The sequence below is a fragment of the Apteryx mantelli genome, chromosome 16 (assembly GCF_036417845.1).
Source record: "Apteryx mantelli isolate bAptMan1 chromosome 16, bAptMan1.hap1, whole genome shotgun sequence".
NCBI classification, from domain to species: Eukaryota; Metazoa; Chordata; class Aves; order Apterygiformes; family Apterygidae; genus Apteryx; species Apteryx mantelli.
The window spans coordinates 12,343,932-12,370,013 of record NC_089993.1 but is presented as its reverse complement, the minus strand read 5'-3'; the positions used below and the strand labels follow the sequence as shown (position 1 = coordinate 12,370,013).

Genomic DNA, 26,082 nt, shown 5'->3' with positions numbered 1-26,082 from the left:
TGTGATGGCAGAAATGATGTATAAAGCTGTCATTCCATAATACCATGTAGATTAACCACTTTCCTATTTCACAGTATTAATCACAGATTATATATATCTCATATAATATAAAATCTATAAATCTATAAACCAATCAGCTTTTAGACACATCCATTTTTGCTAAGTTTTGCAAGGTTCATCCTAACCTACTGTAATAACCTACTGTTATTAAAAGTACAGATCTGAATTTGAAAGCCAAGTTTGGGATGTCCATTGAAGCATGGAAAGTTTTGTGTATTTTTGGCTGTGCCCAGGCATGCCCAGGTCAGTGGCAAATAGTACACCTGTAATTTGTATGAATTGTTTCACAGTGTCTGTTATCACACATACGCAGGCCTGCGTTCAGCTGGCACACAAAAGGAGGTCACTGTCAGTAGCTGAAGTGGAGATAGATCAAGACATGAATAACAATCCACTAGTAACACAAAGTCTTCCTCACCTACCAGTCATTCTAGCCTATAACCCCAAGAGTCCACGCTGCATTCCTCAGATATGTATCACATGTACCAAAATCATTGCCATTTATATCAATTGCTATTTATGTTATGACACTGCAAGTAAGATGGGGCTCAGATGCAGGCATAAAGATATAGGGAAGCTTTACACTGAAAAGTGTTAAAGACGGACAAAAGGTAGGACATACAGAAGAAAAATTACTTCCATTGTTGGAGAAAATGGCAGAAATGATGACAGACCCCACAAACTCCCAGTTCCTAATCTATTGCTGGGGGTTTGTGTGTTAGACTGTGATGGTACAATCAGCTTTATTTTGAACCAGTTCAAATGTATTTTTAAACATTCCAACATACAGTGAGGAGTCTCCTTCTACATACATGTTTACACACACACACACAGAGACTAATATACATATATATGTAGCAAATAAAGATAAAAAAGTACTGTCTTTATAAGCTCATTATGCTAAATACTTTACCTTCCACTTAAATGGAATTTTATACCGCATTTTAAAAAGCTAAAATACAAATAACATATATTTTAGGATGCCAGCCCAGGTAAAATAATTGAGCAACACAGTAAATTGTAGTAAATAAAATTCAAGCTCTCTGCTTCACTCTCTTTAAATGAGCAATGTGCAATAATCTGAAAGGAATACTGTTTCTCTGAAATACAACACTATTTAGGCTAGATACAACTGGATTTTTAAGGAAGACTTGGTGTGATTTAGATTGTCATATTGATCAAATGTGTGTAGTATGCAGTCTGTTCTAAATTACTGAAAAAAGAACATTCAGGACTGCCTTGTTCTAAAACAACACATGATATGTTATTTTGTATTATTGTGGTTGGCTTTCTTGTGAAAGACCAAATAATGAAATACAGCCTGTGAAATAAAAAGCTCTCATTTCCTGCCCATGATTTGAATTGAAAACTAAGAACTAACCTCAAAACACTTCTCCTTCTCTGCTTGATGTAGAAGTTCAGCCATTCCAGGTAAAAGTACTGGAAATATGTAATACTCTAAGTATTCTTGAGGAGAACCTGGGTAAAACAGTACAGTCTTCACTTACAGATAAGCACTTAGATTTCACAAAAAGACAAACATCAAATAACGTAAACTAAATATCAGTTATCAGGACCATCTTAGCTTGAACCAGGCACAGATTCTTTCAAATTAGATACAGATACAGATCTGTCTTCATTCTTCTTCAGCCAAGAAAACATAAACTTGAGTAAATTTCAAACTAAAGATACGTCAACACTGCAAACTGCAGTGTGCCTCAGATGTCAGGCTTAGTTTTAAATTAGTTAACTCAGGCATCAGAAGCTGTTTAGCTACAGAAATGAGAAGCAATGTGGACTAATATACCCTGACAGGAAGAAAAGTAAATTAGCCTGCACTGAATTCTTGTGCTGTTACAGCTAAACTACTTTTGGTATCCATATTCATGTCCTTTACATACTGCAGTAATATAGTTGGTCATAAAACTTCTAGATGGAGGAAAAAACAAAGACTATATTTCAGTGACACCCTGATTTCCTTCTCATAATTACTTTCCACTTGCCGGTTCCTCAGGAAATTTGAATATTACTCTATATACCCAATTTTGCCACCTTGGCAGGGATGTCCGAGCTGGCACCTCTCTCCTATTTTTGACTACACTGCCCCTATGCGCAAGTCTACTTGTCGTACTTAGAGTAAGCTAACGCACACTGACAGCGCTGAGATCCACACAAAAGAAAGCAGCTGCAGTCACCTTCACCAAAAAACAGCAGTGATACTGCTCATGTTCTATATGTAGCCTAATGGTTAAAAACATGCCCAAGGGAGAGACTCAAGTCCAATTTCCTTCCCAGCTTTTCCTCACATCTCCATCTTCCCTAACAAGACCTTTCATTACAAACTTATAAACCAGGTTAAGTGGAGGATTCTTCTATCCCTTCTGTTGAAGGCATCATATATGGAGAAACTCAAGTTCACTGAGCCAGAGAGAGAGCATAAGAGGGAGCATGACACCAAATGAAGCCACAAGAGTACTTCCCTCAGAAGGGAGAACAAAACTGAGCTTGTTAGCTTGGGAGGAGTGGGGAACAAACACAGACGTACTGAGTTGGTACCTCTGGAAATGTGCTACACTGCACCACGTCAACGTACTAGGTTAGGTCACTGCTAGCTCAGGAGTCTCAGCATCACAGTGCACTCTACAGACTTGCTATACCTTTAGAAATCTTAAAAGACTAACAAAAATTCTTAGGATCTTAGACAAGAAGGGATGGCTTATTAGCTGAAATGCTGTCCTCGGTTTAAAGTCAGACTGCCTGCCCCTGCAGTAAGCATTCAGGTCTCAGTGCAGTCAGTAAAGATTAAGTTACAAAAGGTTTCTCTTCTGTCAGAACACAACTGAAACACTGAATTTATTCTCTGCTTCATACCTTTAATTGGTTCATATGCTGCCAGAAAACGTTCATAATTGGAAGAATGCTATATATATAAAAGCCGAGGGTAACGCTCCTTCTCACTAACAATAGGAATTCCTAATAAGCAAGAATGAATGGCAGAGAAGAAAATAAACACAGAATGAGAAGTGATGGAAAAAAGTGAGGAATAAAAGACATAAGGAGGGCTGAAAGAAAAATACATTGCTACTTGGTGAATTTTTTGAGGTACAGAGACGGATAAAAACGGAAGAATAGAACTTTAGAGGCTGTTTCCATTCTAATTTGTGATCAGATAGACAAAGATAATATTTTGAAAGTAGTTTTCAGACTCAATTATATATTTAGTCTATTGATCTTAGTTTGGCATTATTAGAGGAAAAAACGCTTGTCCTTCTCTAAGTGTCTAAATAAAAAGTCACTAATAAGAGAACAGAATTATCTTAACTGCAAGACACTGCTACTGATTTCTAATGTGTGTACCATCTCATTTGAGCTTTTTTCCACTGACAAAGGGGCAAAGCTGGCTCCCTGTTTAAAGAACTAGGGGACTAATTACGCAAATTTCACTTAGGAAAAAGTGTTGTAACTGTTAATACTTTAAATTCAAGAAATGACATTCCTTGTCAAATGCAAGAAAAATAATCACAGCAGGACTCAAGATAATAAACACTTACTTACAAGTTTTTGGATCAGGTGGTTCTGAAGAGGTAGTTGCCTTGCATATGGAAAGCCACCGCTGGCCAACAGTATTAGCTGCAGAGGCTGCGTAGAATTGTTCCAAACATAATGGCTGCAATACTCCTGCCTCCAAAGACACCTGTCCAAGATAAATGTAACTCATGTACATTTCCAAGCCAAACTATAAAAAATATAGAAGCCAATAGGTCAGGTCAGGTAAGGTCAGGTAAAAAAAATAATGCATTTATAATTTCTAATTAAAGTATTAAATGATTTCAGTGTTTTCTAAGTACTTTAAAATAAACTTTTCAGTTTCCAGCAGCATAAAAACATCCAAGCCTAACAGAAGGTACATAGCTGTTTTTAAAATAATACGGTGAGATGTCACAATTTAAAATATTTTTTTACCCATTCTAAGAAATAGTAGCTCTTTGAAAATTAAAAATGGCAATGTTTTCTGAACCAGCATTTTTTCCACTCAGAAGTCTATATATGTGTTTCTGCATTGTTTGGAAGTCTTGACACTCAACTTTTAAAGAAAAGTAACCTTTCTTTTAAACAAAGCACAGAGAGACAAATTAAAAGCAGATGCAAATCCCAATCTTAAGTTTCCCCTCACAGAAACAATTACTCATACCATAAGAAAGGTGAGTCCACAATTTTAGGTATGTTTTTAGGAACAGTGAGCCAGAATAGTACTCCTAAGAGACAGCGAACTACACCTGTTAGAGAAAGGCAGATACCTCTTACTACCCAAGAATGTAAGAACCATTAGTTTGCTATGAAAACCTGTTACAGTAATTATGTGCCCTAAACAGTTTCACTTTAGAATTCATTTGCATTTATGAGCACAGTTCCCTGCTGCTGAAAAACAGGCAGTAGGATCAGGCCACAAAACTTATAGTATACTGCATGTTGATGACTGCACATAGACTCCTTTTTAACATATGCAAGATTCATAAACAGATTATTTTGGAAATTAGAAAAAAAAAGTACTAACATGAAAAGGTTTATTATTCCATTATGACATGAGAAGCTCAAACAGATCAATATATTATGCCCAGGTCAACGCCCCAAGAAGCATTTACTATCCTAATTTAATAACGGCCTGTAATGATGCTAATTACACTTCGGGAAACAGGATACATTATAAATGTCTAACCAGACCAACTGTCAAACAATTTAACCTCTAAAATCATGAGTTTTAAAGTGATAAAGTAACCTAAATAAGGTGTAATAAGATAAAATGTCTACAAAATGCCTAGTTTAAATGAAAATCAACTTTGTATCTGATGCCCAAAAGAATTAATTTCTCTGCTCATAGAATTGCCGGGGACAAAGAGTTAAACAGGTTTGTCTTTCTTAAAAGTTTTAATGTATTGCTTCTGTCTACCAAACAAGTTTTCCTAGAATTAATTTATCTGGCCAAAATTAGACTTAAAACAAATTTGAACAAGTATAACGCTGCTGATTTCAACAGCCACATCTAAGTAATCTGCCACATATGTGAAATTGGGGCATAACTCCTTTGCTACGCTTGCAGCCCTCTTTCTTGCCCATTTCAGTACTCAGTCTGCTTGCAGCACCACAGCAAAGAGATCCTTGAGTACTTCAGAGTCACAGCAGATAGTCACAGCAGAAAGACAGTGAGATGCACAAACCAAACACAGCTGGTAATCTAATTTTAGGATAGTATTGCCCAAGTTGCTTTAAATAAAAGCAATAATTTGTGGAATATTACATTTGTTGATTCACAGAAGTTGTTTGCAACATGTAGTTTTGTTTTCATTTAACTTTATGAATGAGTCTATTCCGTTGGTACCTAATTTTCCCATTTGGTTACTGAAAAACTTTTAAAACCAGCCCTGTGAAGATTTTTTTGCTTCAACTATACTCACAGATTCTTGCTTTGATTCATAAACATCTGGAAAGGTAGGTTGTTCTGCTTCATACTCTGAAAGTAAAAAGAAGCACAGCATTTATCCAAAAGACTTAAAAACAAATATTTATTTTTTCTTCTACACAAACATTACTTTCTAAAGCTACTTATTCTGGTTTGAAACAACAAAAAGACCACTGCATGCTAAATACTTGTTTAACATTGGATCTAATGAGTTAGAGCAAGTGTAAACTTTAAAGTCTCCTGTCTTGGCTTTAACTCAAGTTCGAGGTTCTCAGTAATAAAGGAACCCTTTATTGAAGAAAAGATTTTTATCCAAAATCATATTTAAAAATATTTTAATGTAAGTGAAATGCAGATGCTTGCATGGAATTAGTCATTCTTTTTACTAGCATATAATAGTGCTTTTCAACTTGGATTCCACTATAAGCAATTAAATCCCTAGGACATTGATAAGTATTACTGTCTCCACTTTTGAAGAAGAAAAAATGGAAATGCAGAAGCAGTACATGACCCACATAGATTACTGAGTGAATCAGGGTAAGAAAAAAAAAAAGACAAAGAAAATATGGAGGAATTTGTTGTAAATTAAATCAGACCGAAAACTGAGGAAAATGGGGTCACATTACATGCAAAACAGCATTTTATGGGAAGAGTTCATGCAAACTTCAGGATTTCTATATATAATATCATTCATCCCCCTGTTCTAAGTTTAATGTGTTCTTACAGAAGGAGGACAATGGATCTGATATAAAAAACTTACAGGTTACACAACACAGGAGAAGATTCTTGTAGACAAAACAAGCAGACTTATAATTCTACCAATGTAATTATCAGATTTACTGGCATCACTACTTCCATATGCAGTACAGACGCCTCTGTCGAGTCACATTAGAATAAGCAACTTTACGCCTACATTAAAAATGGCCATTTTAATGTGAAATACCTACTTTACTGTAGGGCATTATGAACTGTTAAATAAAGAAAACATCATTTAGGCATCACAGAACTATCAATGCCGGATTCCCAATTTCCTGAACATTCCTAGTGGTCCCAGTCACCACTGCAGATCTCGGGAAAAGACCAACACTTCTGTTATTAGGGCCTGCAAACAAGCTTATTAATTATGTATTAATTAAACTTGCATGATAGTAGCGATAATACCATCACCTGCTTTCACAAGGCAATAATCGAGTTCCCTTACCGCAGCAGACCACAGTGCTGGATTCATTTAGGAACCGGGCTACTGCACCATAAAACAGAGGCAGTGATATTATCGCTTCCTTATACGGATATTAAACCGAGTACTTTCAGCCCTACCGGCACAATACAAAAATATATTTCTGCCGGGAAACGAAGACACTAAACGGAAACGTAACGCTGAAGAGCAAAAAGGGCGCGGAACAAGCTCCCGCTTGTGAGAGGCGCTTTCTAAAAACTCCCCCTGAGGCAGAGGCTGCCGCCACCTCCACGGAGCCGGGCCGGCTCTGCCGTTTCCAGCGCGCAAGGGAGCCCGCGGCCGGGCCTGCCGCCCCCGGCCGCCGCGGAGGAGCCGGTCCGGTCCGGTCCGGTCCGGTCCGGTCCGGTCCGGGGCCGCCCCTCCCCCCCATGACTGAGGAGGCCGCTCGGGGCCGCCCCCTTCTCCCCGCCCGCCCGGCCGCGGGGCGCGGAGCCCGGGCCGCCCCGGCTGCGGGATGCGGCGGGGGGAGCCGTGGCGGGGGGATCCGCGGCCGCGCTCCCACCTGCGCACACGCGCTCCCAGAGCCCCGGCGGCTGCCCCGCTGCCGCCATGGCGCCCGCGTCGCCACGGCAACCGCCGCCGCCACGCGCGGGGAGGGGCGGGGCGGGCGCGTTCTCTTTCCGGGTCGGCACGCGGCGGGCGGGGCGGAGCTGCCGCACGTGGCCGCGGCAGGTAAGCGGCGGGGCCCGGCCGCCACCGGCCGCCGCGGCCGGGCAGCCCCTTCCCCCTCCCGGCCCGCGCCGCCGCCCCGCGGCCCCTCTCCTCCCCCCGCGGCGGCCCGGCGGAGCCGCTCCCGGCGCCTAACGAGAGTCGGGCCCGCAGCGGCCTTCGCCGCGGCCTGCCCCCGCCGCAGCCAGGAGGGGACCGGGGCCGAGCGGCGGCGGCAGGTTCCGCGGGGAAGCCCCGGCCCTCACGGCGGCGGTGAGCCCAGGGGCGCCGCTGCGGGCGGACCGGGGCGCCCGGGGGCCGTGGCCGGGCGGCGGCGGCGCCGTGACCCGCCCGGAGCGCTGCCCCCCCGCCGCTCCCCGCTGCGGCGCCCGGGCCCGGCCGCCGGTCCAGCGCTGCGCCGGGCGCGCGAGCGGGGAGCGCGAGCGGGGAGCGGCGGCGGGGCGGGTGCTGCCCGCGCGCGGGGATCCCGCCTCGGCGGCGGCGCTGGAGATGGGCCGCTTCCCGAGCGGTGCCGAGCGGCGGGGCCCGTGCGGGGCGGCGTTAGCAGCGCTGCTCACGCTGTTCCGCGGCGCTGGCGGGGCGCGCCCGGGTTTCCTGTAAAGCCTTTTAACAGGGTGCCTTACCTGAGGCAGGTGAATCCCTCTGCGGTTAATTGTGGTTGAAAGATAGGAAACGAAGTGGGAATAAATAGGTTTCAGAGCACAGGGAGGGGGAGCATTAGCAGAGGATTTCCAAAGCGGTCTGTGTTGTAACCTGTTCCTAGCATAAATGTCCTGAAAAAGGAAAGGGATAGCAAAAATGTGAAATAGCAAAGAGAAACAAATTAAAGGTAATAACAAAGCTTTGAAAGGATCTTGTAATACTAAGTGTCTGGGCAATAAAATGATGGAAGTACGGTGTAAATAAATGCAAAGTGGTTTATACATGGAAAAAAAAAACACCTTAACTGTAGATATCAATTGACGTATTTATATGTGTATGTCATTGTCATTTAGGAAGGATCTTTAAAGAGTAGATAGTTCTGTGAAAATGTCATAATTAGCAGCTGTCAAAAAGATAAAAAGTTAGGAATTACCAAGGCAGCAATAAAGAGCAAGACAAAAAAATCGTCACTTCACCACTGCAGTGGGTTGTATTTTCAGTGCTGCATACAGTTCTTATTACCTCCATCACAAAAAGCATGCTGTGAAATTGGAAAAAGACTGTTAGGAACAATCAGAGGTATGGAAAGAATAATGAATATACAGAATAAAGGAAGATCAAACAGACCAGGACTTCCTTCATCTTGTCAAACCTGTGCACTAACATCTTTATTGTGTTTTTCAGAATGATAATAAAGAAAAAGGGAAAAGAAGTTCATGAGGAAACTGCACAGAAAAAGAAAAAGGTGAAAAGTAGTGCAAGCCAGACTATCATTAAAATTGAGAAAGATGATCAAAGTGTCATTAAAACTGAGGATGATGACTGGTTTGAGACAAAGGCAAAAACAAAAGGAAGGAAAAAGAAAAATTTAAAAGAGGATGAATGTTTAGACCAATTAAAATCGAAGAAGAAGAAAAACAAAAAAAAGAAAGTTTGCACTGAATTACAGGAAGAAGCACATTCCAAAAGCTTGGTGAATGTAGAAAGCCATCTGGATCTAGAACCACAAGAAGAATCAGAGGAACAAATTAAAATTGTCAAAAAGAAGAAAAAAAAAGACCAACGTCATTCCTTCCTATCGTTGGAGAATAATCAGAGTAGTGATGTAGGCCTTTCGAATCATCATACAGCTGGTACTCAGGAAAATGAATTTGCTTTCAAGAAAAGCAGAAAGAACATTGCTTTGAATTTGGAATGGGATGGTGAAGTAACTAAGAAGAAAAAGAAGAAAGGCATTTTTTCTTTAGCATTAGAGGACTACCAGGACACTGAACAAAAACAATCAAAAAAACATCTTAAAAAAAAAACCAAAAACATGTCACAAGAAAAAGATGTTACTGGCAAAAACCATGGAACAGATATTGTCCAGAATGATGGGGAGAGTTATGTGAGGAGAAAGAAGAAGAAGAAGAAAAAAGATAAGCCTGCCTCCTTTTTACCACTAATGTGTAATCAGGACAATATCCCTGGAGTTCATGATAGCCACATTGCAATAAATGACTTCAGAAAAAGGAAAAGAGAGAATTCCCAGGAGTTTACATTCATGAATAAAGAGGAAGAGGATAACATTGAGAACTCTGAAAGTTTTAGAGAGACAGCCAAGAAGAAGAAGAAGAGAAGCAAAGATGTTTCCTCTTTAATATGTGAAGATAATCAGGACTACAGTCATAGAGTTCCTGATGAGTATCTTCCTACTCAGCAAGAAGTTGAGTCTGAAGAAGAAGAGCTTTCTGGAAAAAAAGGCAGAAAGAATATCAAGGACAATAATGATGTAACCAAGAAGAAAAAGAAAAAGAAGATTCAAAAAGAAGAGAAGGAAACAACTGATTCAATATTTGCTATAAGTGATGGCAACACATCTAAAAGCAAAAAAATAATGCTACTGGAAAGCAATGAAAAGAACAAGGAGAGTGGAACCAAGCTAGCTGAATGTGTCACAGGGGATGTTGTAGAAAGGGTATTATGTAATTACAATCATCTGCTCTCTGACAAAAAAACTAAAAAAAGAAAAAAAGTACAACAGGATTCTGCTGAAGAACCAGGTTCAAAAGCAAATATAAAAAAGAAAAAGGTCAAAAGAGAAAACACGGGAAATGAGGCATTGGTAAGTAAGAGGCTATCTTTGCACCCTCCTGCTAAAGAATTGAAAGACTTTTAGGTGGACAGTTTCCTATTTTGTGAGCTGTTCTGCCTGCTCAGACCCTTGGGTTGCGTTTAGGTCGGCAGAGTGGCGGGCCTCCTCCGGAGTGTGAGAAACAGCACGCAGGATCAGTCTACTGATTTCAGCTTATAGCAATGAAGAAAGACAGAACAGTGTTTTTAATGCCTACTGCTGTAGTCATCTAGTGTTTCAATAGCAAAAATATAAAATGCATAAATCATGTATTATAACTACTAGCAGGAATTGGCGCAAAAACAAAACTAGTATCTATAGTCATATAAATTCTCTCCTATCTCCCCTACAGTTGCTGTTATCAAAGTGAGCGGCAAAGCTCATACAGGCCAGGATTTTAGTACCATGTCATCTACTCTGAGCAGCTAAGCGAATATTGGTATCATGAGTACATCCAGCTGTGTGTGTGTGTCAGGCTCTTCCCCTCAAGATTTTGCTGATGCTGGAACTGCATAGTGTTAGAAACGAGGGAAATTTAGCCAAAACGTACTGTCTAACTTGGACAAAACTTTAGAGAAAATCCTAAGTATAGACTAGACCTAAAACATCGATGTATAAATTCTGATAGAAAAATATTAGAGAACATCCTAAATGAAAACTCAAACACAAATTTTTAATGAAAAAAATGTATGTAAGACAGAAATACATTTGAGAACTAAATCTCAAACTAAAACTCAAAGTAACTGGAACTACATCCAGACTGATTGACTGTTACAGGAAATCCCATCCAAGAGTCTTAGAGTATTGCCATTTCTGTGGTGAAAAATACACAGAGAGGAATTGGTGTGATAACAAGGAAAACAGAAATGCTTGTTTGAGGTCTTTAAAAAAAATGAAAGATTTGAAATACAGGGGTTTCTTCTTTCTAATTTTTTGAAAATTAGACTATTAAGATGTGAGGGGTTTTGTTTTAACTTTCTCTTCCTTCTTCTCTGATAGTGTCACATTTTAAAGCTGAGTGTCTGAAGTTAGCACGTACATGCCTAATCTATGTTGATGTCATTGGGAATTAAGCTGTGAGACACACAAAAATTCATTGGGCATCTATTCCTATCTTTAGGTGCTTAAACACCTTTCAAAAAAAAGCTGGTTGCAAGTCATTAGGAGGCTGTCTTTATTTGCATAGGTAATGAGAAACTGAGCTCCAATTGGTGTTGGTAGAGAACTGTGAATGCTTAGTATGTTGAAATAGGCACTGGATAATAAACCATCACTGGAGATTTTTGTAAGCTAGGGACAGAGCGGGCAGCGGTACTTGCTGCCTCACTACTTAATTTTGCACCCGCTAGCTCAGAGCTCCACGGTGTAAAGAGGTAAAACCTCCATCCTTCCTGGAGAAGATGCTGGTATGTAGGTTACCACCCAATCTAACAGATATGTGGAGATCTTAAAGAAATCCCATCCTTCTTCCCCCCTGCCACCCCAAATCAGTGTACTAGATTCCAGCTGAAAGCCAGGTTCATTAGACATGGTTTAACATTTAAATTACCTCTGAAGCTTAGAAATGTTTGCTAAGTCTGTTAGCACTCCATAGTGTGTGCTCTGCCTTGTTATACACTCACTTAGGTGGTTTCTTCATGTTCTGGAGAAATGTTTAAACTTTCTGGGGTCTAGTACTAATAATTAAATATAGATTTCAGTATATAAACAGGTTCTTCAGCTTTCATGGAGATACAGAAATGGGCTTTTTTCACAAAGGTTTGTGTTGGGAGCGTGTATGCTTATCAGTAGGTAAGCAGATGCTTGGGCTTCTTTACTTAGGTTTTTCCTTTTGACCTTTCAAAGGACAAGGTGGTTTTATTGCTGGGGTATAATTTCTAATTAAATTGACATTGCCTCGTTGAGACTGTTAGACGTTATTTGGATTCTTGCAGCTGCTCACATGTGTGTGGAGGCAAGATAAGCCTTAGAATGACAAGTACAATTGCATGATGATGGTGACCAATTATGATGGAAAACACAGCAAGTGCCTTGCAAACAACTGAGGAGAAGGGGGTAGGGTGATGCATGTTTTGTTTCTTTTCTCCATATTCAGCTCTATACATAAATAATAAAAACGACTTCAGAGAAATTCTCAAGATTTAAAGTCTGGGTAATTGGTTCTGAAGAAAGCTAGTTCTGGCTAGGCCAAATGACATTACTAGAATAAATTGCTGATAATGTCAGTCTTGCATTTAATTGTGTCACAGTCCTGACACATTTACCCGTCTACAGTGTGTCATAAGTACTGCTGCATTCCTTGAAAAATCCTCTCCTGGGTTTCTGCAGCAAGCAAAGTAGCAGGTTTCTCTAGACAATGTGGAGTGATAGTCACTTAATATCAAAGATTCACATTTGTCCTATTGAATGTCATTACTCAGCAGAGTAAGGAGGAGGTTGAAATAAGCTGGAGAAAGCAAAAAAATAGCTAATACAAAACATGCAAAATAATACCTCTGAGATTGTTGTGTGGTAATGTATAGAAATTTGTGGGAAAAGTGAAGGTACCTGAGAACTGATTGCACTGACAATGAATTTGTTATGCGTGAAAAGTAATCTTACTGCAGTCACTACATAGCTTGGTTTGTATGGGGGGTTCTAGTTGGTTCCTTAAGATGTGAAAATACAGCTGACAGTTTCAAAAAACGTCTTCCTAATAATTAGTTGAGCATTGCTAGTATTCTCTCATTTTGCTGGTCTGACTGCACCACCTTTAGCACAATACCAGCAGCCTGCGTAGGTATTCATCTGGCCAGCAGCGCAGAGCACATGTGGGAGGGAACATATGCCAGCTGTGGGCGGGCAAGGCTCAGGCCTCTTTCGCTCCAGTGAATACTGCCACTGATGCCTGTGGGAACAGACTGGGGTCTTGAACTTCTCACAGTTCTTCTGTACGCTTTAAAAGGAAATAGCTATGAGAATGAACAAATCTTTTTAATGGCAAGCATTGTGCTTAGGTGGTGACTCTCGCAAGGCCAGAAGGCCCACAGATGCAGTCTTCTTGTCCCTTGCGCCTTCCCCTTGTATGAACGCGCGCTTTGTTTCACAGCAAAGATGCTACCACGAAGCCTGGAGTGCCTCATTTTTAAGGGAATTTCTTACTGGTATAGAGTCCAGTGAGAATCAACTGACGCATACAGCAAACATATCTCCTGTGCTACAGGACTTAGTTTACTTCTTTGAAATTGTTTGTTTGCAGATAGCATAATCCCACAATGTGTTAATGTTCTCCTCTGAAGTTCGGGGGAAGATGAGGTTGGCTCACCCCCAGAGAGGCTTGATCCTGCTAATTCTTGGCGTTCGGTAATCTTCAGTAGGCCAATAACATGCTGTGAATTAGCAAGGATGGGGGTGCACACGTCCTCTTTGCTTGTCTGCCACCTACCCTGCAAACTAAAAAAAAAAAAAAAAAAAAAAAAAAAAAACCCCAAAAACGTATTGCAGCTGTTCGCAGAATCCTGTCACCACAGTTTTTCCACTTGTTTTAAGAGATCTGAAAAGACACTACCAGGTCATCTAGAAGTAAATTGGGTATTTCTTTTTAAGTTAAGAGAATGAGCTCTCTTTATTACAGACAGAATTTTTTCTCCTAATTTTTGATGGTGGATGTACTTGTGTGTATGTAAAATCAGTGAACAGAAGGTAGCTTTGGAAAGTGAGTTAAATCACTAATGGCTTTGCTTAAAGAAAACTGTAAACCCTTGAAAACATAAAAGCAGCTTCTGCTGACAGCAGTATGTAACAAATCTTTTCCTTGTCTTAGTGTTCCTTGGTTATCTCATGCTTGGGTTATTGTGCTAGCTGCATCAATAGATCTTCCTTTTGACCACCTTTTCCAGGCTGGTTGAAAGCTTATGGCTCCAATTTACCACTGTCGTGAACTTATTACTTATCCTGTTATACCGGAGGCCCCAGAATCTTATCCTTATTAAAAATTTGAAAAAGAAGCGTTGAGGGCAATGAGCTAGAAACTCCAGCCAGTGGGAGCAAAAGCTGCTGAAGTGCTGCATTTTGTGGAAGTTACCAGGAACTGGCTCCTCTCGGACCCTGCCCCTTCCATTCCTGCCTTACCTGCTCCGTTTCTAACATCATCTTCTTGCTCCTCCCTCTCAACCGTGGTGCTTGCACACTGTTTGCTGCCACTGCAGGGGACACGATGCATCATGCTTCTCCCCTTACTCCTTATCTTTCCAGACTGGAAGCTCCTTGGGGACCATCATCCACTCTGCATTTGTGCAGTCTGAGCACAATGCAGCTGCCTTTGGTTGTTCTGCTTGTAGTGGAAGCGGCCAGTGGGACCCACATACTTCATCAAGCTTGTTCTGTGCATTCAGAGGGGGCATTATCTTATTACAGATTTTATTTTATTTTTTACTTTCACTCCTTTTTCTGCTCATTTTGCATGTAAATTTAACTTTACAAAACTGTTTAATTTGAAATGACCTTGCCTGCAGAGTTGACTGTGTGTTCTGATGATATTGGCAGGTCCTTTTCAACATACAGATTTAAAAAGGCCCTTAGGCTTTTTATCAAAAAAGGATGACGCCTCCCCAGGTTTCTGTTGTGCAAACCTTCAGTGGATATCTCTCCCTCTTGGAGAAAAATCTCTGCAAAGAAATGCATGGGTTTAGCTGGCATTTCCAGCTTAGATTTGACTGTTTCTTCTTGCCCAAAAGTACTACTACCATATTGCTCAGTGTTCTTATGCTTGGGGACATAGCTATGTAAATTGTAACAGACAGAATGGATAATAATATTTATACAAGTTTTTCCTGTTTTACAGGAACATGTGGATGATGTAACTATTGTGCAGGAAAAAAAAGGAAACTGTGATGAAATTAATATAGACAAGGTATGCTTTGTCCTAATTCTGTAAAATTTAAAGCAATTCAGCATCTAAGGTATGCATAGAATTTGTAACAAAAGAAGTTGTGCTTTTTTGTTAGTCTGTGCCAAAATTGCACTGTGTAGAGCTCTGTTTAAAAGGTACTGTACCTTCCATGGGCTAAGTCCAAAATATATAGCTCCAGTGAATGTCAGAAGGCTTGAACTGGATGATTAGGTTAAATACGCCTTTGTTTGCCTCTCTTCACTGTTGGCAGTTTCAGGGTAGCTATTACCTGCAGTTAGAGGATTAAACATATTTGGTACAGCAAATGTTCATTTAAAATACCACTACAAAAAGCATAGTTCTGGAGTTGAGCATATAAAAGGATAAAATGCAACCTTCTAATTACTCTTCTAAAATACAGAAGGTATCTAATCATCTTATTCTTCCCTCATGTTTTCACTGTGAATTAAATTAACTGTCAATTAATGCACAGAAGACAAGCCCTTTTGCTGTTTTTTCTGCATGCTAGGTGAGACGGCAAGCTCTGCAAGAAGAAATCGATAGAGAATCTGGCAAAACTAAGGTTTTCAGTACCAAAGTGGAACCGGTATGTATAAAATGAGACCTTGATCTGATAAAAATATTGTGTCCAGAGCTACTTTCTGAAAATGCACTGCACTCTTTTCTGTATGCGGATCATGTATGTGGCTTGGCACATCAGTCTTCCTTCTGATTGTAAATTTAAGGTCATGCTATAGAACAAATTAGTGCAATCTCAAGAGAGTCTGGGAGCAGACCAGTGAACTACAACAGCAGTTGGAATTGTGCAGAGCTCTAAATCCCATCATCAGTCCTGAAAAGCAACATTTTCTGTGGCTGCTCTGGAGAATTAGCCAAGATGAATTGCTACAAAAACATTTTCTGCTTATTGTGAAATACAGATAATGCTAGACCATGGATATAGCTGTCACTGAATTTTATCTGTATTGTTATCTGAAAGAATTTGCAGACATTCAGCAGTGGGGATGCAACTGGAAAGATGGACAGGATGACAACTTACAGTGCATGCATGCAATACCTACAGTCAATCCTCTCTTCACTTTCTACATCTCCCCTCCACCTCTTTGAAAGATGTTTCTTTGTTCTTTGCATTTGCATTGTACTCAGCCTGTGTCCTGACAGGTTTACAGTAACGTATCAGTAACTGTTGCAGTAGCCTTTAGCAGAGTAAGGAGATTGGGGAGGAGAGAAAGCTTTACAAATAATTCAGGGTTCTTAGTTGTCTACAAAACTATTCACTGACAGTATGCCTGGAAAGTAGAAATACACCTCAGACAAATGCCAGAAACAGCTCATGTAAATTTGTGTAGTGGGAGGCAGACTATGCAAGAGCTCTGGAACTGCAACTATCTAACCAGCTCTGAAGTCATTGAGAAAAATGACATCTTTGGCAGGGAATCCCAGTTCTTTGATGCGGAATTGTTACTGGTTATTGGTACCCTGAAGAATAGAAGCTATGAAAACTAATTCATGAACTTCACAAAGAGTAAGCAGGAAATACTGCAGCAAAAGCTCTGTGTAGTGATTGCCAGCAGTTCACTTTAAAAAAAAAATATATATATATATATATGCTGGTATCCATCTCCCATTCCAAGGGGAGAACAAATGGGTGTGTATGTATGTGCCTGTGTAAGAGACCAGGGCTTTTACAGCAGCTTGTCTTTGAGTAAGGTAAAAATACTAAATTATCATGGAAGACTTTCTTTTAATAGTAAGTATTCTAGCCTGTGATATTGAAGGATACTCTAGCCCTGCATTTTTGTAACTTAGAAAACCTGCTACAGCTTGCCTCCAATATTGTGTAGCATACTGTGTGTCATGTTGGCTGTCTAGGGGGGAATGACTGTTTCATGCAAGCTACAACTGTTCAGTTGGAAAGATTTCAGGCTCATATGAACACAACACTAAATTCACTTTTTTTCCTTTGATGTAGTCAGCTCAGTCACTTTAATTAATGATCAAATGTTCTTCCATTAATGTCACCCCCAATTTTAAAGAAAAAATAGAGGAGTAGCAGTCCTGCCAAAAACAGTTAGAAATGACTACTTATCTCCTAGCCTAAGAATCAAATAAGATCTTTAGCTAATGAAGCATGTTCTTAGGTAAGCCAAAAGTTCATAAACTTCCTAAATCATATGATGTATTCTGGATTATCCACAAACACAAATGATTGAGTTTTGATTTACTTGAGATATTACCTGTATTCTCAGAGGAACCGATATGTGCAGACAAAAGAAAAATCCTGAAGGAGTGGACTGGCCCAAAGAAACCAGTGAAGAGCAGAGATAATGAATGGCAAACTGAGAGGGATCAGGAGGGTTAAGAGTATTATGTTTAATCCTTTTGGTTAAGGATGTGTCTTCAGTTTTGCACCCTTGTAATGTAATTGGTAATTAGTGGGATGAGAACGTAATTGTTACTTAAAGCATATGGACCAGATGGAGTGCTGTCTCCAAAACTAACATAACAAAACATTGCTGGAGACAACAACTACCTAACTAGACAGCAGGAAAATGAAAAGGTAGCTCTAAGAAGTGACAGAGACAGATGATTAAGTCTGAAAATTGTCTTAGAATAAGAGAAATGATTGGGCAAGGTCTTGCTCTTTGAGGTAAATACTATCCAGAGAGCAGAAAAGTCAGATCTCTACAGAGGGGAGGGCGATTCTGAAACTGCATTAAACCCTGTCTCCAGGCTAAATGAACTGAAATGTAGATGCACTCCTGCAGGGTTATGTCATCCTTTTATCAGATACCTCAGTAAGTACTGCAAGTGGAATGACTCTTTCCTAGCTCTGCCAGTCCTGCCTCAGTTTTGGTAGCTGATTCTGTTCTCAAGCTACACAGCCAGACATTGTGCTCCTTAGCCTTGGTGTTATTTAATTTTAGTGTTTGTTTTGTTTTATTTCACAGGATGCAAAGTTTGGCCAGTGGAGTACAGCTGCCTTTCAAAGTCCTGACCGAGGAATGAAGTTTCTTAGACTGATGGGGGGTTTTAAAAAGGGCTCTGTGTCTATCCAAGATCTCTCAGTGACTACAAACAAACCGAACATGGCTCTAAACAGGGAAGGGGAGGAGAAGTTACAGCAGGCCCTGAAAATGGAATTTGATAAAGCAATGGACTTGAAGCAACACAGAAGAATTGGTCTTGGATTCCAACCTGCTGCCAACAAAAAAGTGTACATAGACAAATACTCATCTAGATCTATAAAACTTGAAGATTAAACTCTTAAGTAATAAAAAGAATTAAAATTCAACAAGCAAAATTTTTTTGCTTTTTTTACTTGAAATAAAATACAAAATGTTTAAAAATTTGATTTATGAGGTAATTGCAGTACAAGTTTTCGATTGGATGCTGCATTGTCTGTGGAGCTGGGTCTTCACTTCAGCTGAACAGTAAGTTTTTGAAACCTTTACAATGCTTTTTACAAGGCAAGAGAGAGCCTTCAACAAAGACTGAAGATGCACGGGCAAAGCCTGCAACAAGCTGCAGCTTGATAAATGTTTTTCTATGATGCTGATTTCATAATTAGCGACATTAATGATTCAAAGGGAATTTAGTATTTGGTAAAATCTTCACATTTTTGCACTGAGTGAGTGGTGCAGTGATGGCTTTTTACTTAAAAGAACTGCTACTGGTTTGCCTACAGATTGGACAAGGGGAGGATTTTTAATCTGAAAGTGGAATCTTAATTAGCATATTTGTTACAATAATGAATATTGTTGAATATCCTGTGTATTTTACTATGCTGCGGCAGTTTCATTTTCAAGAAGTTGTGCTTATCTGGCTAAATGAAGATAAATGCTTTCTGGATAGCAGCACCAAATATATGGATCTAGATTTTCTGAATTCTAGAAGGCAAGACAATTTTAACAGGGTGCTTACGGGTTTCATTATAAATCAGTTTGAATGAAACTTCTAACCTTTGGATTTTTCAGTCACATAAAGTGCACTTTCATTGGCTTTTTTAAGAGTACAAAAAAAAAGGGCAGTTGCATATTTATTTGCAGTATGTATTCAGGAGTCCAAAACAGTCTAGCAGTATCTTGCTTGAAGTTAGTTATGAAAGGATAGTGGAAAACTGTCATATTTTAGTATTGGCTCTACCATTTGTTATGGGAGATACTGTTCTCTGAAGTTCCAGTGTAGCTCCAGTTCTTAAACAGGACAAAGAAGTGAACATCTCTTGCATCTATGCCTGCAGTAGGAATAGGGGCCTACTTGGGAGGGGCAGGGAGGAAAAAAAACCTTAAGTAAGTAAGTCCCTCTTCCTCTGGTCAGGTTACTACTTCCACTTATTCAGCTGCTTGTTTTTCTGTGGAACTACCTTTCATTTTCTTGCTAAGATGATGCCTACTAACCTCCTCTTTTTTACTCTTTTAAGGCAACCTCTAATGCCACAATAGCCTTCTCCCTGGGGCTGCTCTACCTGAAAGCAGCTGCCTCCAGGCAGAACCTGTGCTAACAAAGCAGTAGCTGGCTCCAGTGCACTTTGGGCAACTCCTGAGGGGAAATTAAAATGATGCAGAGGCTCTAGTGTAAGCAGTCACCGTGGATTGATCCATTCCCATATGTGGGGAGATGGAAATGCTGAACCGCCTCTTGGAGGGTCTGTGCTTGCCTCTGAAGAAACTGTGTCCTTTTAGAGTGTCACTTAAAACCACCACTCCCTCAGGTGAGTGACTCGTTCTGGGCCAATGCTTCTCAAAACTGAGTGACTGGCTTCACAGTCCTTTCTTGGCTTCAGCTATGCTTTGCTTAAATTCAGATAGTGGAGGTGTCTCACCAACTGGAACCTGAATCTTTTTGATAGCAGTGCAACAAACAGTGCCAAGGGAGTACATGTTCCCCTCACACTGTTGTTTTCTCTTCTAAGACAAATGCTGAATTCAGGCCCTCAAATACTTGTCTGGCACTGAATAAATACAAGAAACAGGTAGGAAAACTTCAACTAGTGACTTCCTTTAGGAGGAGAGGAACAGCACGTAGGGCTTTCTGCTGCAGAACCAGCCTTGGAAATGTTCCCCCTCAGGAGTTGCCCAAAATGCACTGAGCCTGCCCTTGGACTTGTCTTCCTTGCATTGCCTGTGATGAAGATGCTGAAGGTGGTATTAGTTCTAGCCTTGCCTTTAGATAAGGACTTTTTTCCCTCTGGAGTTGTATAGTAAATACCAGTATGTTGCTGGAGGATAGCGCTGCAGACAGCCTGGCCCCTAGCTCTCGATGAAACTCTGTAAATGGAGTAGTTTGGGGGGGGAGGGCAGGCATCTGGGAGAGCTTTGTTCAAGCAGTCAGACTTGGTCTGGTCTGTTTGCTATATACAGAAGAAACATTAGGTCTATTTTAAGTGGAGTGCTTTAACTAAAATTAATTTTGCTCTAGCATGGAAGAAAGCCAAAAGCAGTTTATTAGAGTGGTTGTGTTAGCTTCTAAACTAGATGTTTAGAGTTTGTCCCCGATAACTAACTAGCACTTTCTGCCTGTCATGACCTACTTCTGCACTAATAAAAACACATAAAATGGGGAATAGCATTTCACATGGCAGTCCTGCATCACTAAAGAAAGTAAAGTTGTATTGTGCTCAAAGGACAACAGGCAAAAATTGTATACATGGGGAAGAGGAAAGGTTGGTACATTTGTAAGCCTGCTGTAAGGGTTTCCATTGCACATAATCTGAAACAGCTCCACTCTGGGTTTTTAGCAGCACGTTTGCCCCAGAGGGGGATATCTACCTTACTCACTGCTGCTTACTATGACCCACTGGCCTGTTTAGAGAGCTCAGGGTTTAATCTCACTTACCCAGTTTGTGGGCTAGGTTTCCAAGCCCAACAGGAAGAATCATCTACATGCTCTTGAGAGTTGTTTTGTGTGGCTGCAGCAAGAAGGAAAGCTAAATTAAAGGGGGACATGATAACACATTTGCAGTACTGCCACTTCACTATCTATAGTGGGTGCTTTATGCAAAGTTATTTAAGGAAAGTCAATATAATTAAAATAGCTATCTATTAAAGGCTGGAAAGGTTCTGTGGCAGGCTGATACCACTTCATAATTATCTTGTGTTCCTATAGTTTACTTTGCTTACATATATAGTCTATACAATCCTGTGTTACAAGGGGTCTTAGTTCAGTCCCTTATAACCTAAACACAAAATACATACATGTACTCTGCTTCAGTAAGCACTCAAGAGAAGAAAAACATGCAACAAGGAAGGAAAGGTTAATAATTTGGGTGACATGTTAATGCTCATCAGCCTGCTAACTCCTTGAAGATATGGTCCTAGCAAAACTGATTCCATGTTTACCCTTAACAAAATAGCATTTTTGTGCAAAATAGTATCTTAATGTCCATACAAGGATTTTAGCTCAGTAAACTACTCACCACTAAGCAAAAGTAGCAATAGAAAAGCCCTCAGCATGGTTATCACAGGCCAGAAATGACAGTGAAATTTATTTCATAGTACAGTAGTAGATGTAACTAAATTCCAGAATGATTAAGTGAAAAGTTTGTGTATACAAAGAAACTCTCCCAGAACAAACAGAGGAACTGTGAATTAACTGTTTTATTTAGTGATACAATGCACTTTGAGAATATGGAATATTTTGAATATGTTTCTATTTTCCTTTGAAATACAGCATTTAAGGATTCCCTCCATTTTACAAAACGCCACTGAACTAAAGTGAAAGCATAAACATGTCTGTGAAAATGTACTGCAGAAATCAGAACAGCAACACCTTGGCCATTTTTCTCTTTTACTGGAACTGACCATACAAATGTTGGCAGCATCTCAAGTAGAAGGATGACTTATTAGGATTATTATATTGAGATACTGATTTTTACACAGGCGAGACACTATTCTACAAGTGAGATGAAGTCTGGAGGCAGTGAATTGATCCATGCAGATCATCTTCCTTTGTTGCTAAAATGACATCAGATTAGGTTTGGAAAAGCTTTTGCCACCACAGAAGTTCAAAATACCTTTTACTGAATCTAAATTAGCATTTAAAATAAGAATATAATGGCAGAACTGGAAACAGAAATTCAGGTCAAGTTATTGCACTCTCAGAACAGTTTTACCTTTGTACAAGTAAATCTGTCACGCTCTAAGTAAAATGAAAATACACTGAGCTCCAGTCAAAAACCAGAAGCGTCAGTGATTTACAGCCTTGGCTACATGCCCTGTGGACAGATATCTCCTTGGAAAAGAAGCATTCATCAGGTTCTGGACTGCAGAGGAAGTCGAAGGGCCAAGTCTGTGAAGTGACTCATTTCAGGTTGTTTGCTTCGCCTCTTGATGTATTCTAGTGTTTTTACCTGGGTATGAAAAGGAAGATGGTTTGAGATTTTTAGTCTTTGTCTTTTCTCATTTCAGAATCCATCATTTATGCCATGTGTGAAGGTGTTTCAGTAAACACTCTCTTGATTTCCCTCAATTCCACTGGATACATAATCATTTGCATTTCTGACTCCAGAGCTGGCTATCATGTACATCTCCCTTAAGCAAGGCTCAAAACCATCTACTTTTCAAGCCCAGACCATGCAGATCCTCTACTAAATAAAAATGCTGTATTTCTCTTAAAGCTTATGTTTTTTGTACTGAAAAAAGTTCCAAGACCCACCATCTTCAGGTTCTTTAAACTAATGTGTGAATAAGAGAGGTTGCCTATTCATTAAGAAGCATTTTAAAAATGCTATTATCTCAGACTGGAGAGGTGGGTTGTTTTGTTTTGTTTTGTTTTTTGACAAGAACTACTTGCAGACCAGGTGAACTTCCATCCCATCTTATTCAGTGCTCAGCATGCAAAAGGCCACCAATTATTTTTATTCTGAACAGACTTCAAAGCAAAATTGCCAGTTGTTTTCTCTCCTCCCTCATGAAAATGCTATTGTAATTTACTGAGGTATCAGATTTTTTTTACTCCATTCAAAATATATATATATTTTTTAAAGAGAGCAACTTGTAAGGGGGTCAGGTTTATTTAAATCAAGCAAATAATTTTACCTTTTCCCAAATGGAGGGGCAGTGGGAGAGATCTTAAGAACTAAGATTTCTCTGCATTATCAGTTTTCCTTACCATGGTCTTGGTGTCAGCAAAGCCATGTTTCTGAGCAAGGTTCCAGAGATTGACTGAAAGCTGGTTTAGTTTGTTGTTTCGTAGATCTCCATGAGCTAAAATAGTGTTAAAGAAATAGAGCGCTAACTGGCTCTGTCGCTTCAGAGTCTATAATGAAAAAAAATACTCATATTATTATGCAGTCATCCTAAAATACCTGGCATAATCTAAGAGTCCAGGAGCTCAGAAAAGTGCAAGGGGCAGCAGTTCTTCTGTAATACACATCTATCAATTATTGTAGCTACAAGGATATGAGCACAAGAAGTGATATTCATGAGTCCACTTTGAACTAACCTAAGTTGCTGCAAATCAAAATAATCCCTGACTTCTGTATCTCATATCACTTTGGCACAACATACTACTACGTAGCTTACAGAAACAAAAAAACACCCTCATGACTCCTTACTGTTGCATAGAAATCACTCTCCCACCAGCCAACCTTGCACTTACCTCAGATCAGCATGGCTTTAAATTTCTAGATACCATGATCATTAGATGACTGCAAGTCCAGCAGTCATACAAATTATTTCTACTTTTATTTCTGATGACAGATTTTCACTGCTATTCTTTCACTGAGACCTGAGCGACACCAACATACTTGCACCACATTCGCAGTTACCCTCCCTAAAATTGCTGAGGAGAGACCTTGGGAGGACCCCCTCCTTCATGGCAACCTACTGTGGATGAGCACCATCCCCTTCAACCTCTACGGACTTGTTCTGGGGCTCGGACAATCCTGCACTAAGCTTAAGGGGTGCTACCACCCAGATTTGCTGCGAGTGGAAACCAGAAGCAATCAAGATACTATTGCAGATCTATAAAGGTAGTAGTTCTACTGCCTCTTTTGCCCATTCCTATTCAAATAAGCTTAAAAAGGCTAAAAGGACAAATTATTATTAGATGTATCCGAGACACACTACGTTTACACCACCTAGCTGCAGCTGTGCTTTGTTTTTTGCTCAAGACAGACCACTGCTAAAAGCAGAGCTCCCTCTTATCCCGAAACAACAGCAACAGAGTAGTTAGAATCGAGCTCACCACCCTGATTAATGAATTTAACGCTTCACTTCAGCCTTTTAAGTTCAACGTATGTTAGCTGTAGCCAATATACAGCATTCAGGTACAGAGTTACGGGGAGAATGAGGAGGAGGTAGGGTAAGGAGAGCACAGGGAGCACTGTGCTCTCCTGACACAATACAAACGCAGCCACACAGCCTCTGCCCTTTCCCTAAGGGATGGGAAGTAAATTAGTTCCACTTCTCGCTGCCAATAGAAGAGAGGTCAGATGCTATTAATCAAAGAAATGGCACAAACCAAACTATCAGTCCTCCAAATAAATATGAAAGACGAGAAAGCTATTAAAGAACTGGCTAGCTGGAAAAGAGGACATAGCATGCCCCAGATCACGTGAGCCACACAGTCAATTTGTGCATGCAGAGCTGTGACACAGCTGTTGCACACACACAAATGCAGTGCCCAAGGCTGCTTAAGGCCCCACAAAAAGTTCTCTAAGAGCTAAATTAATTACATGGAACTACCAAGACAGAAGTTCTTCCTGTAATAGTTAGATATTCTAGCAATTTTCATCCCAGTGGCTCCAAAACCTGTTTACAGGCTGAAACTACAACCATTATTTTATCCAGGGTTGAACTGTACTCCCTACCAGATAGAGAAATACAGTCAAGCCCAGCAATGCTAACACGAAGAGCAGAAATGCTTCTCAAAGACATACAATGGAAAGAGTAGTTGTCAATGCTTAAATACTACGATATTTCTCTTGTAGGACTAACATCCTTAGGGGAAAAAAAATAGAGAGTATACAGCCTATTAGCCTGTGTTTTGTCATGTTATTCACAAAGCATATAGCCCCCTCCTGCCCCATCGCCATGCAGCCTGGATTAGCAAAATGAGGTGTCACCCATTTGTTTTTCGTTTTTTTCCCCAACCATCTAATGCCTGTTCATCTTCCACTGAATACAAACTTCAAAGAGGTTCCCAGAAGTCGCTTGAAGTTTTCCCCTTAAGAAGTGGGACAGTTATATTATAGGGCAGAATGCAAAAACCGCAGTACTCAGGAGTCTGAATATCACTAGCGAGGTTTTCCAGGCAATATTTATGCAAATATGCAATCAATTTTTTAAAATACGGATGGTATTTCAACTGATTTGAAACATACGTACTTCAAAAAGGGCCATACTTCAAAGAGGATCTAGAAACACATTAAAGAGAACTGGAAGACTGGGATGCACATACTAACTCTCGGTGTATTGAGGAAGGTTTAACAGTCACAGACGGGATTTTGGCTCTCATTGCAGAATCACAGAATGGTTGAGGTTGGAAGGGACCTCTGGAGTTCACCTAGTCCAACCCCTCTGCTCAGGTAGGGTCACCTAGAGCACGTTGCCCAGGATTGTGTCCAGACAGCTTTAGCATATCTCCAAGGAAGAAGACTCCACAACCTCTCTGGGTAACAACCTGTTACACGGTGCAAAGTGAAGAGAGAGAAGCTCAGGTATGCAGCAAATCCCACTACGTCTAAAAATTAACAAAAGGAGCTGGACAGGACTTCACATGTTGATGAACAGGAATGTTTGTGCAATGTGGTACTGACCTCAAACCAAGTGAGAAACCCATGCCAGCGGGCTGCCAAGTCTGCTGACACAGCTGAGCCTGCACTGTGGGTGACACTCCAACTCACAGGATGTATTTACAGGCAGCAAATAGAAAGGAACAGACCAACTATTTGGCAACCACGTACATCATGGGACTAAATTCCCACACCAAAAAGAATTGCCTGCTTTCTTGGCAGCATGTTTTCCATAACCTTTGGAATAACAGATGACAATGAAATAAAATACAAA

The 26,082-nt window shown here is 40.3% G+C and overlaps 3 protein-coding genes across 7 annotated transcripts in view; 1 reads left to right on the top strand and 2 right to left on the bottom strand.

Moving 5' to 3' along the window:
- The window catches only part of IQCK (IQ motif containing K), a 47,521-nt gene extending 40,124 nt beyond the window's left edge, over positions 1-7,397 (bottom strand). The window contains exons 1-4 of the mRNA XM_067306136.1: positions 7,258-7,397; positions 5,514-5,569; positions 3,616-3,754; positions 1,442-1,539 (exon numbers count right to left, since the gene is read on the bottom strand). Of these exons, the coding sequence (XP_067162237.1) occupies positions 1,442-1,539; positions 3,616-3,754; positions 5,514-5,569; positions 7,258-7,306 (342 nt within the window). The 5' untranslated portion in view covers positions 7,307-7,397. The remainder of the gene's footprint in view (positions 1-1,441; positions 1,540-3,615; positions 3,755-5,513; positions 5,570-7,257) is intronic.
- KNOP1 (lysine rich nucleolar protein 1) lies at positions 7,388-18,374 on the top strand. Of its 3 annotated transcripts, none has more exons than XM_067306130.1 (5): positions 7,388-7,427; positions 8,751-10,170; positions 15,002-15,070; positions 15,579-15,656; positions 18,022-18,374. In XM_067306130.1, exons 2-5 carry the CDS (start codon positions 8,752-8,754, stop codon positions 18,331-18,333), a joined length of 1,878 nt encoding a protein of 625 aa, XP_067162231.1. In that variant the 5' UTR covers positions 7,388-7,427; position 8,751; the 3' UTR covers positions 18,334-18,374. The 3 variants fall into 3 exon arrangements, with proteins under 3 accessions (XP_067162231.1, XP_067162233.1, XP_067162232.1); XM_067306132.1 differs by lacking the exon at positions 7,388-7,427 and adding an exon at positions 7,919-8,052; XM_067306131.1 differs by lacking the exon at positions 7,388-7,427 and adding an exon at positions 8,506-8,645.
- Positions 18,375-21,651: 3,277 nt separating this feature from the next.
- VPS35L (VPS35 endosomal protein sorting factor like) overlaps positions 21,652-26,082 on the bottom strand; it is a 63,258-nt gene continuing 58,827 nt past the window's right edge. Inside the window, exons 31-32 of one of the 3 annotated variants that reach the window (XM_067306127.1) lie at positions 23,183-23,277; positions 21,652-22,421 (exon numbers count right to left, since the gene is read on the bottom strand). In XM_067306127.1, coding sequence (XP_067162228.1) covers positions 22,323-22,421; positions 23,183-23,277 — 194 coding nt within the window. In that variant the 3' untranslated portion in view covers positions 21,652-22,322. Of the gene's footprint in view, positions 22,422-23,182; positions 23,330-26,082 lie in introns of all 3 variants that reach the window. The other 2 variants (XM_067306128.1, XR_010885794.1) reach the window with 2 other exon arrangements.

Bases quoted from the DNA above. Each gene is read 5' to 3' on its own strand.
- KNOP1 (XM_067306130.1), top strand. From the start codon at position 8,752: ATGATAATAAAGAAAAAGGGAAAAGAAGTTCATGAGGAAACTGCACAG. The intron at 15,071-15,578 runs GTATGCTTTGTC...TCTGCATGCTAG, and splicing joins ATGAAATTAATATAGACAAG to GTGAGACGGCAAGCTCTGCA. The intron at 15,657-18,021 runs GTATGTATAAAA...TTTATTTCACAG, and splicing joins TCAGTACCAAAGTGGAACCG to GATGCAAAGTTTGGCCAGTG.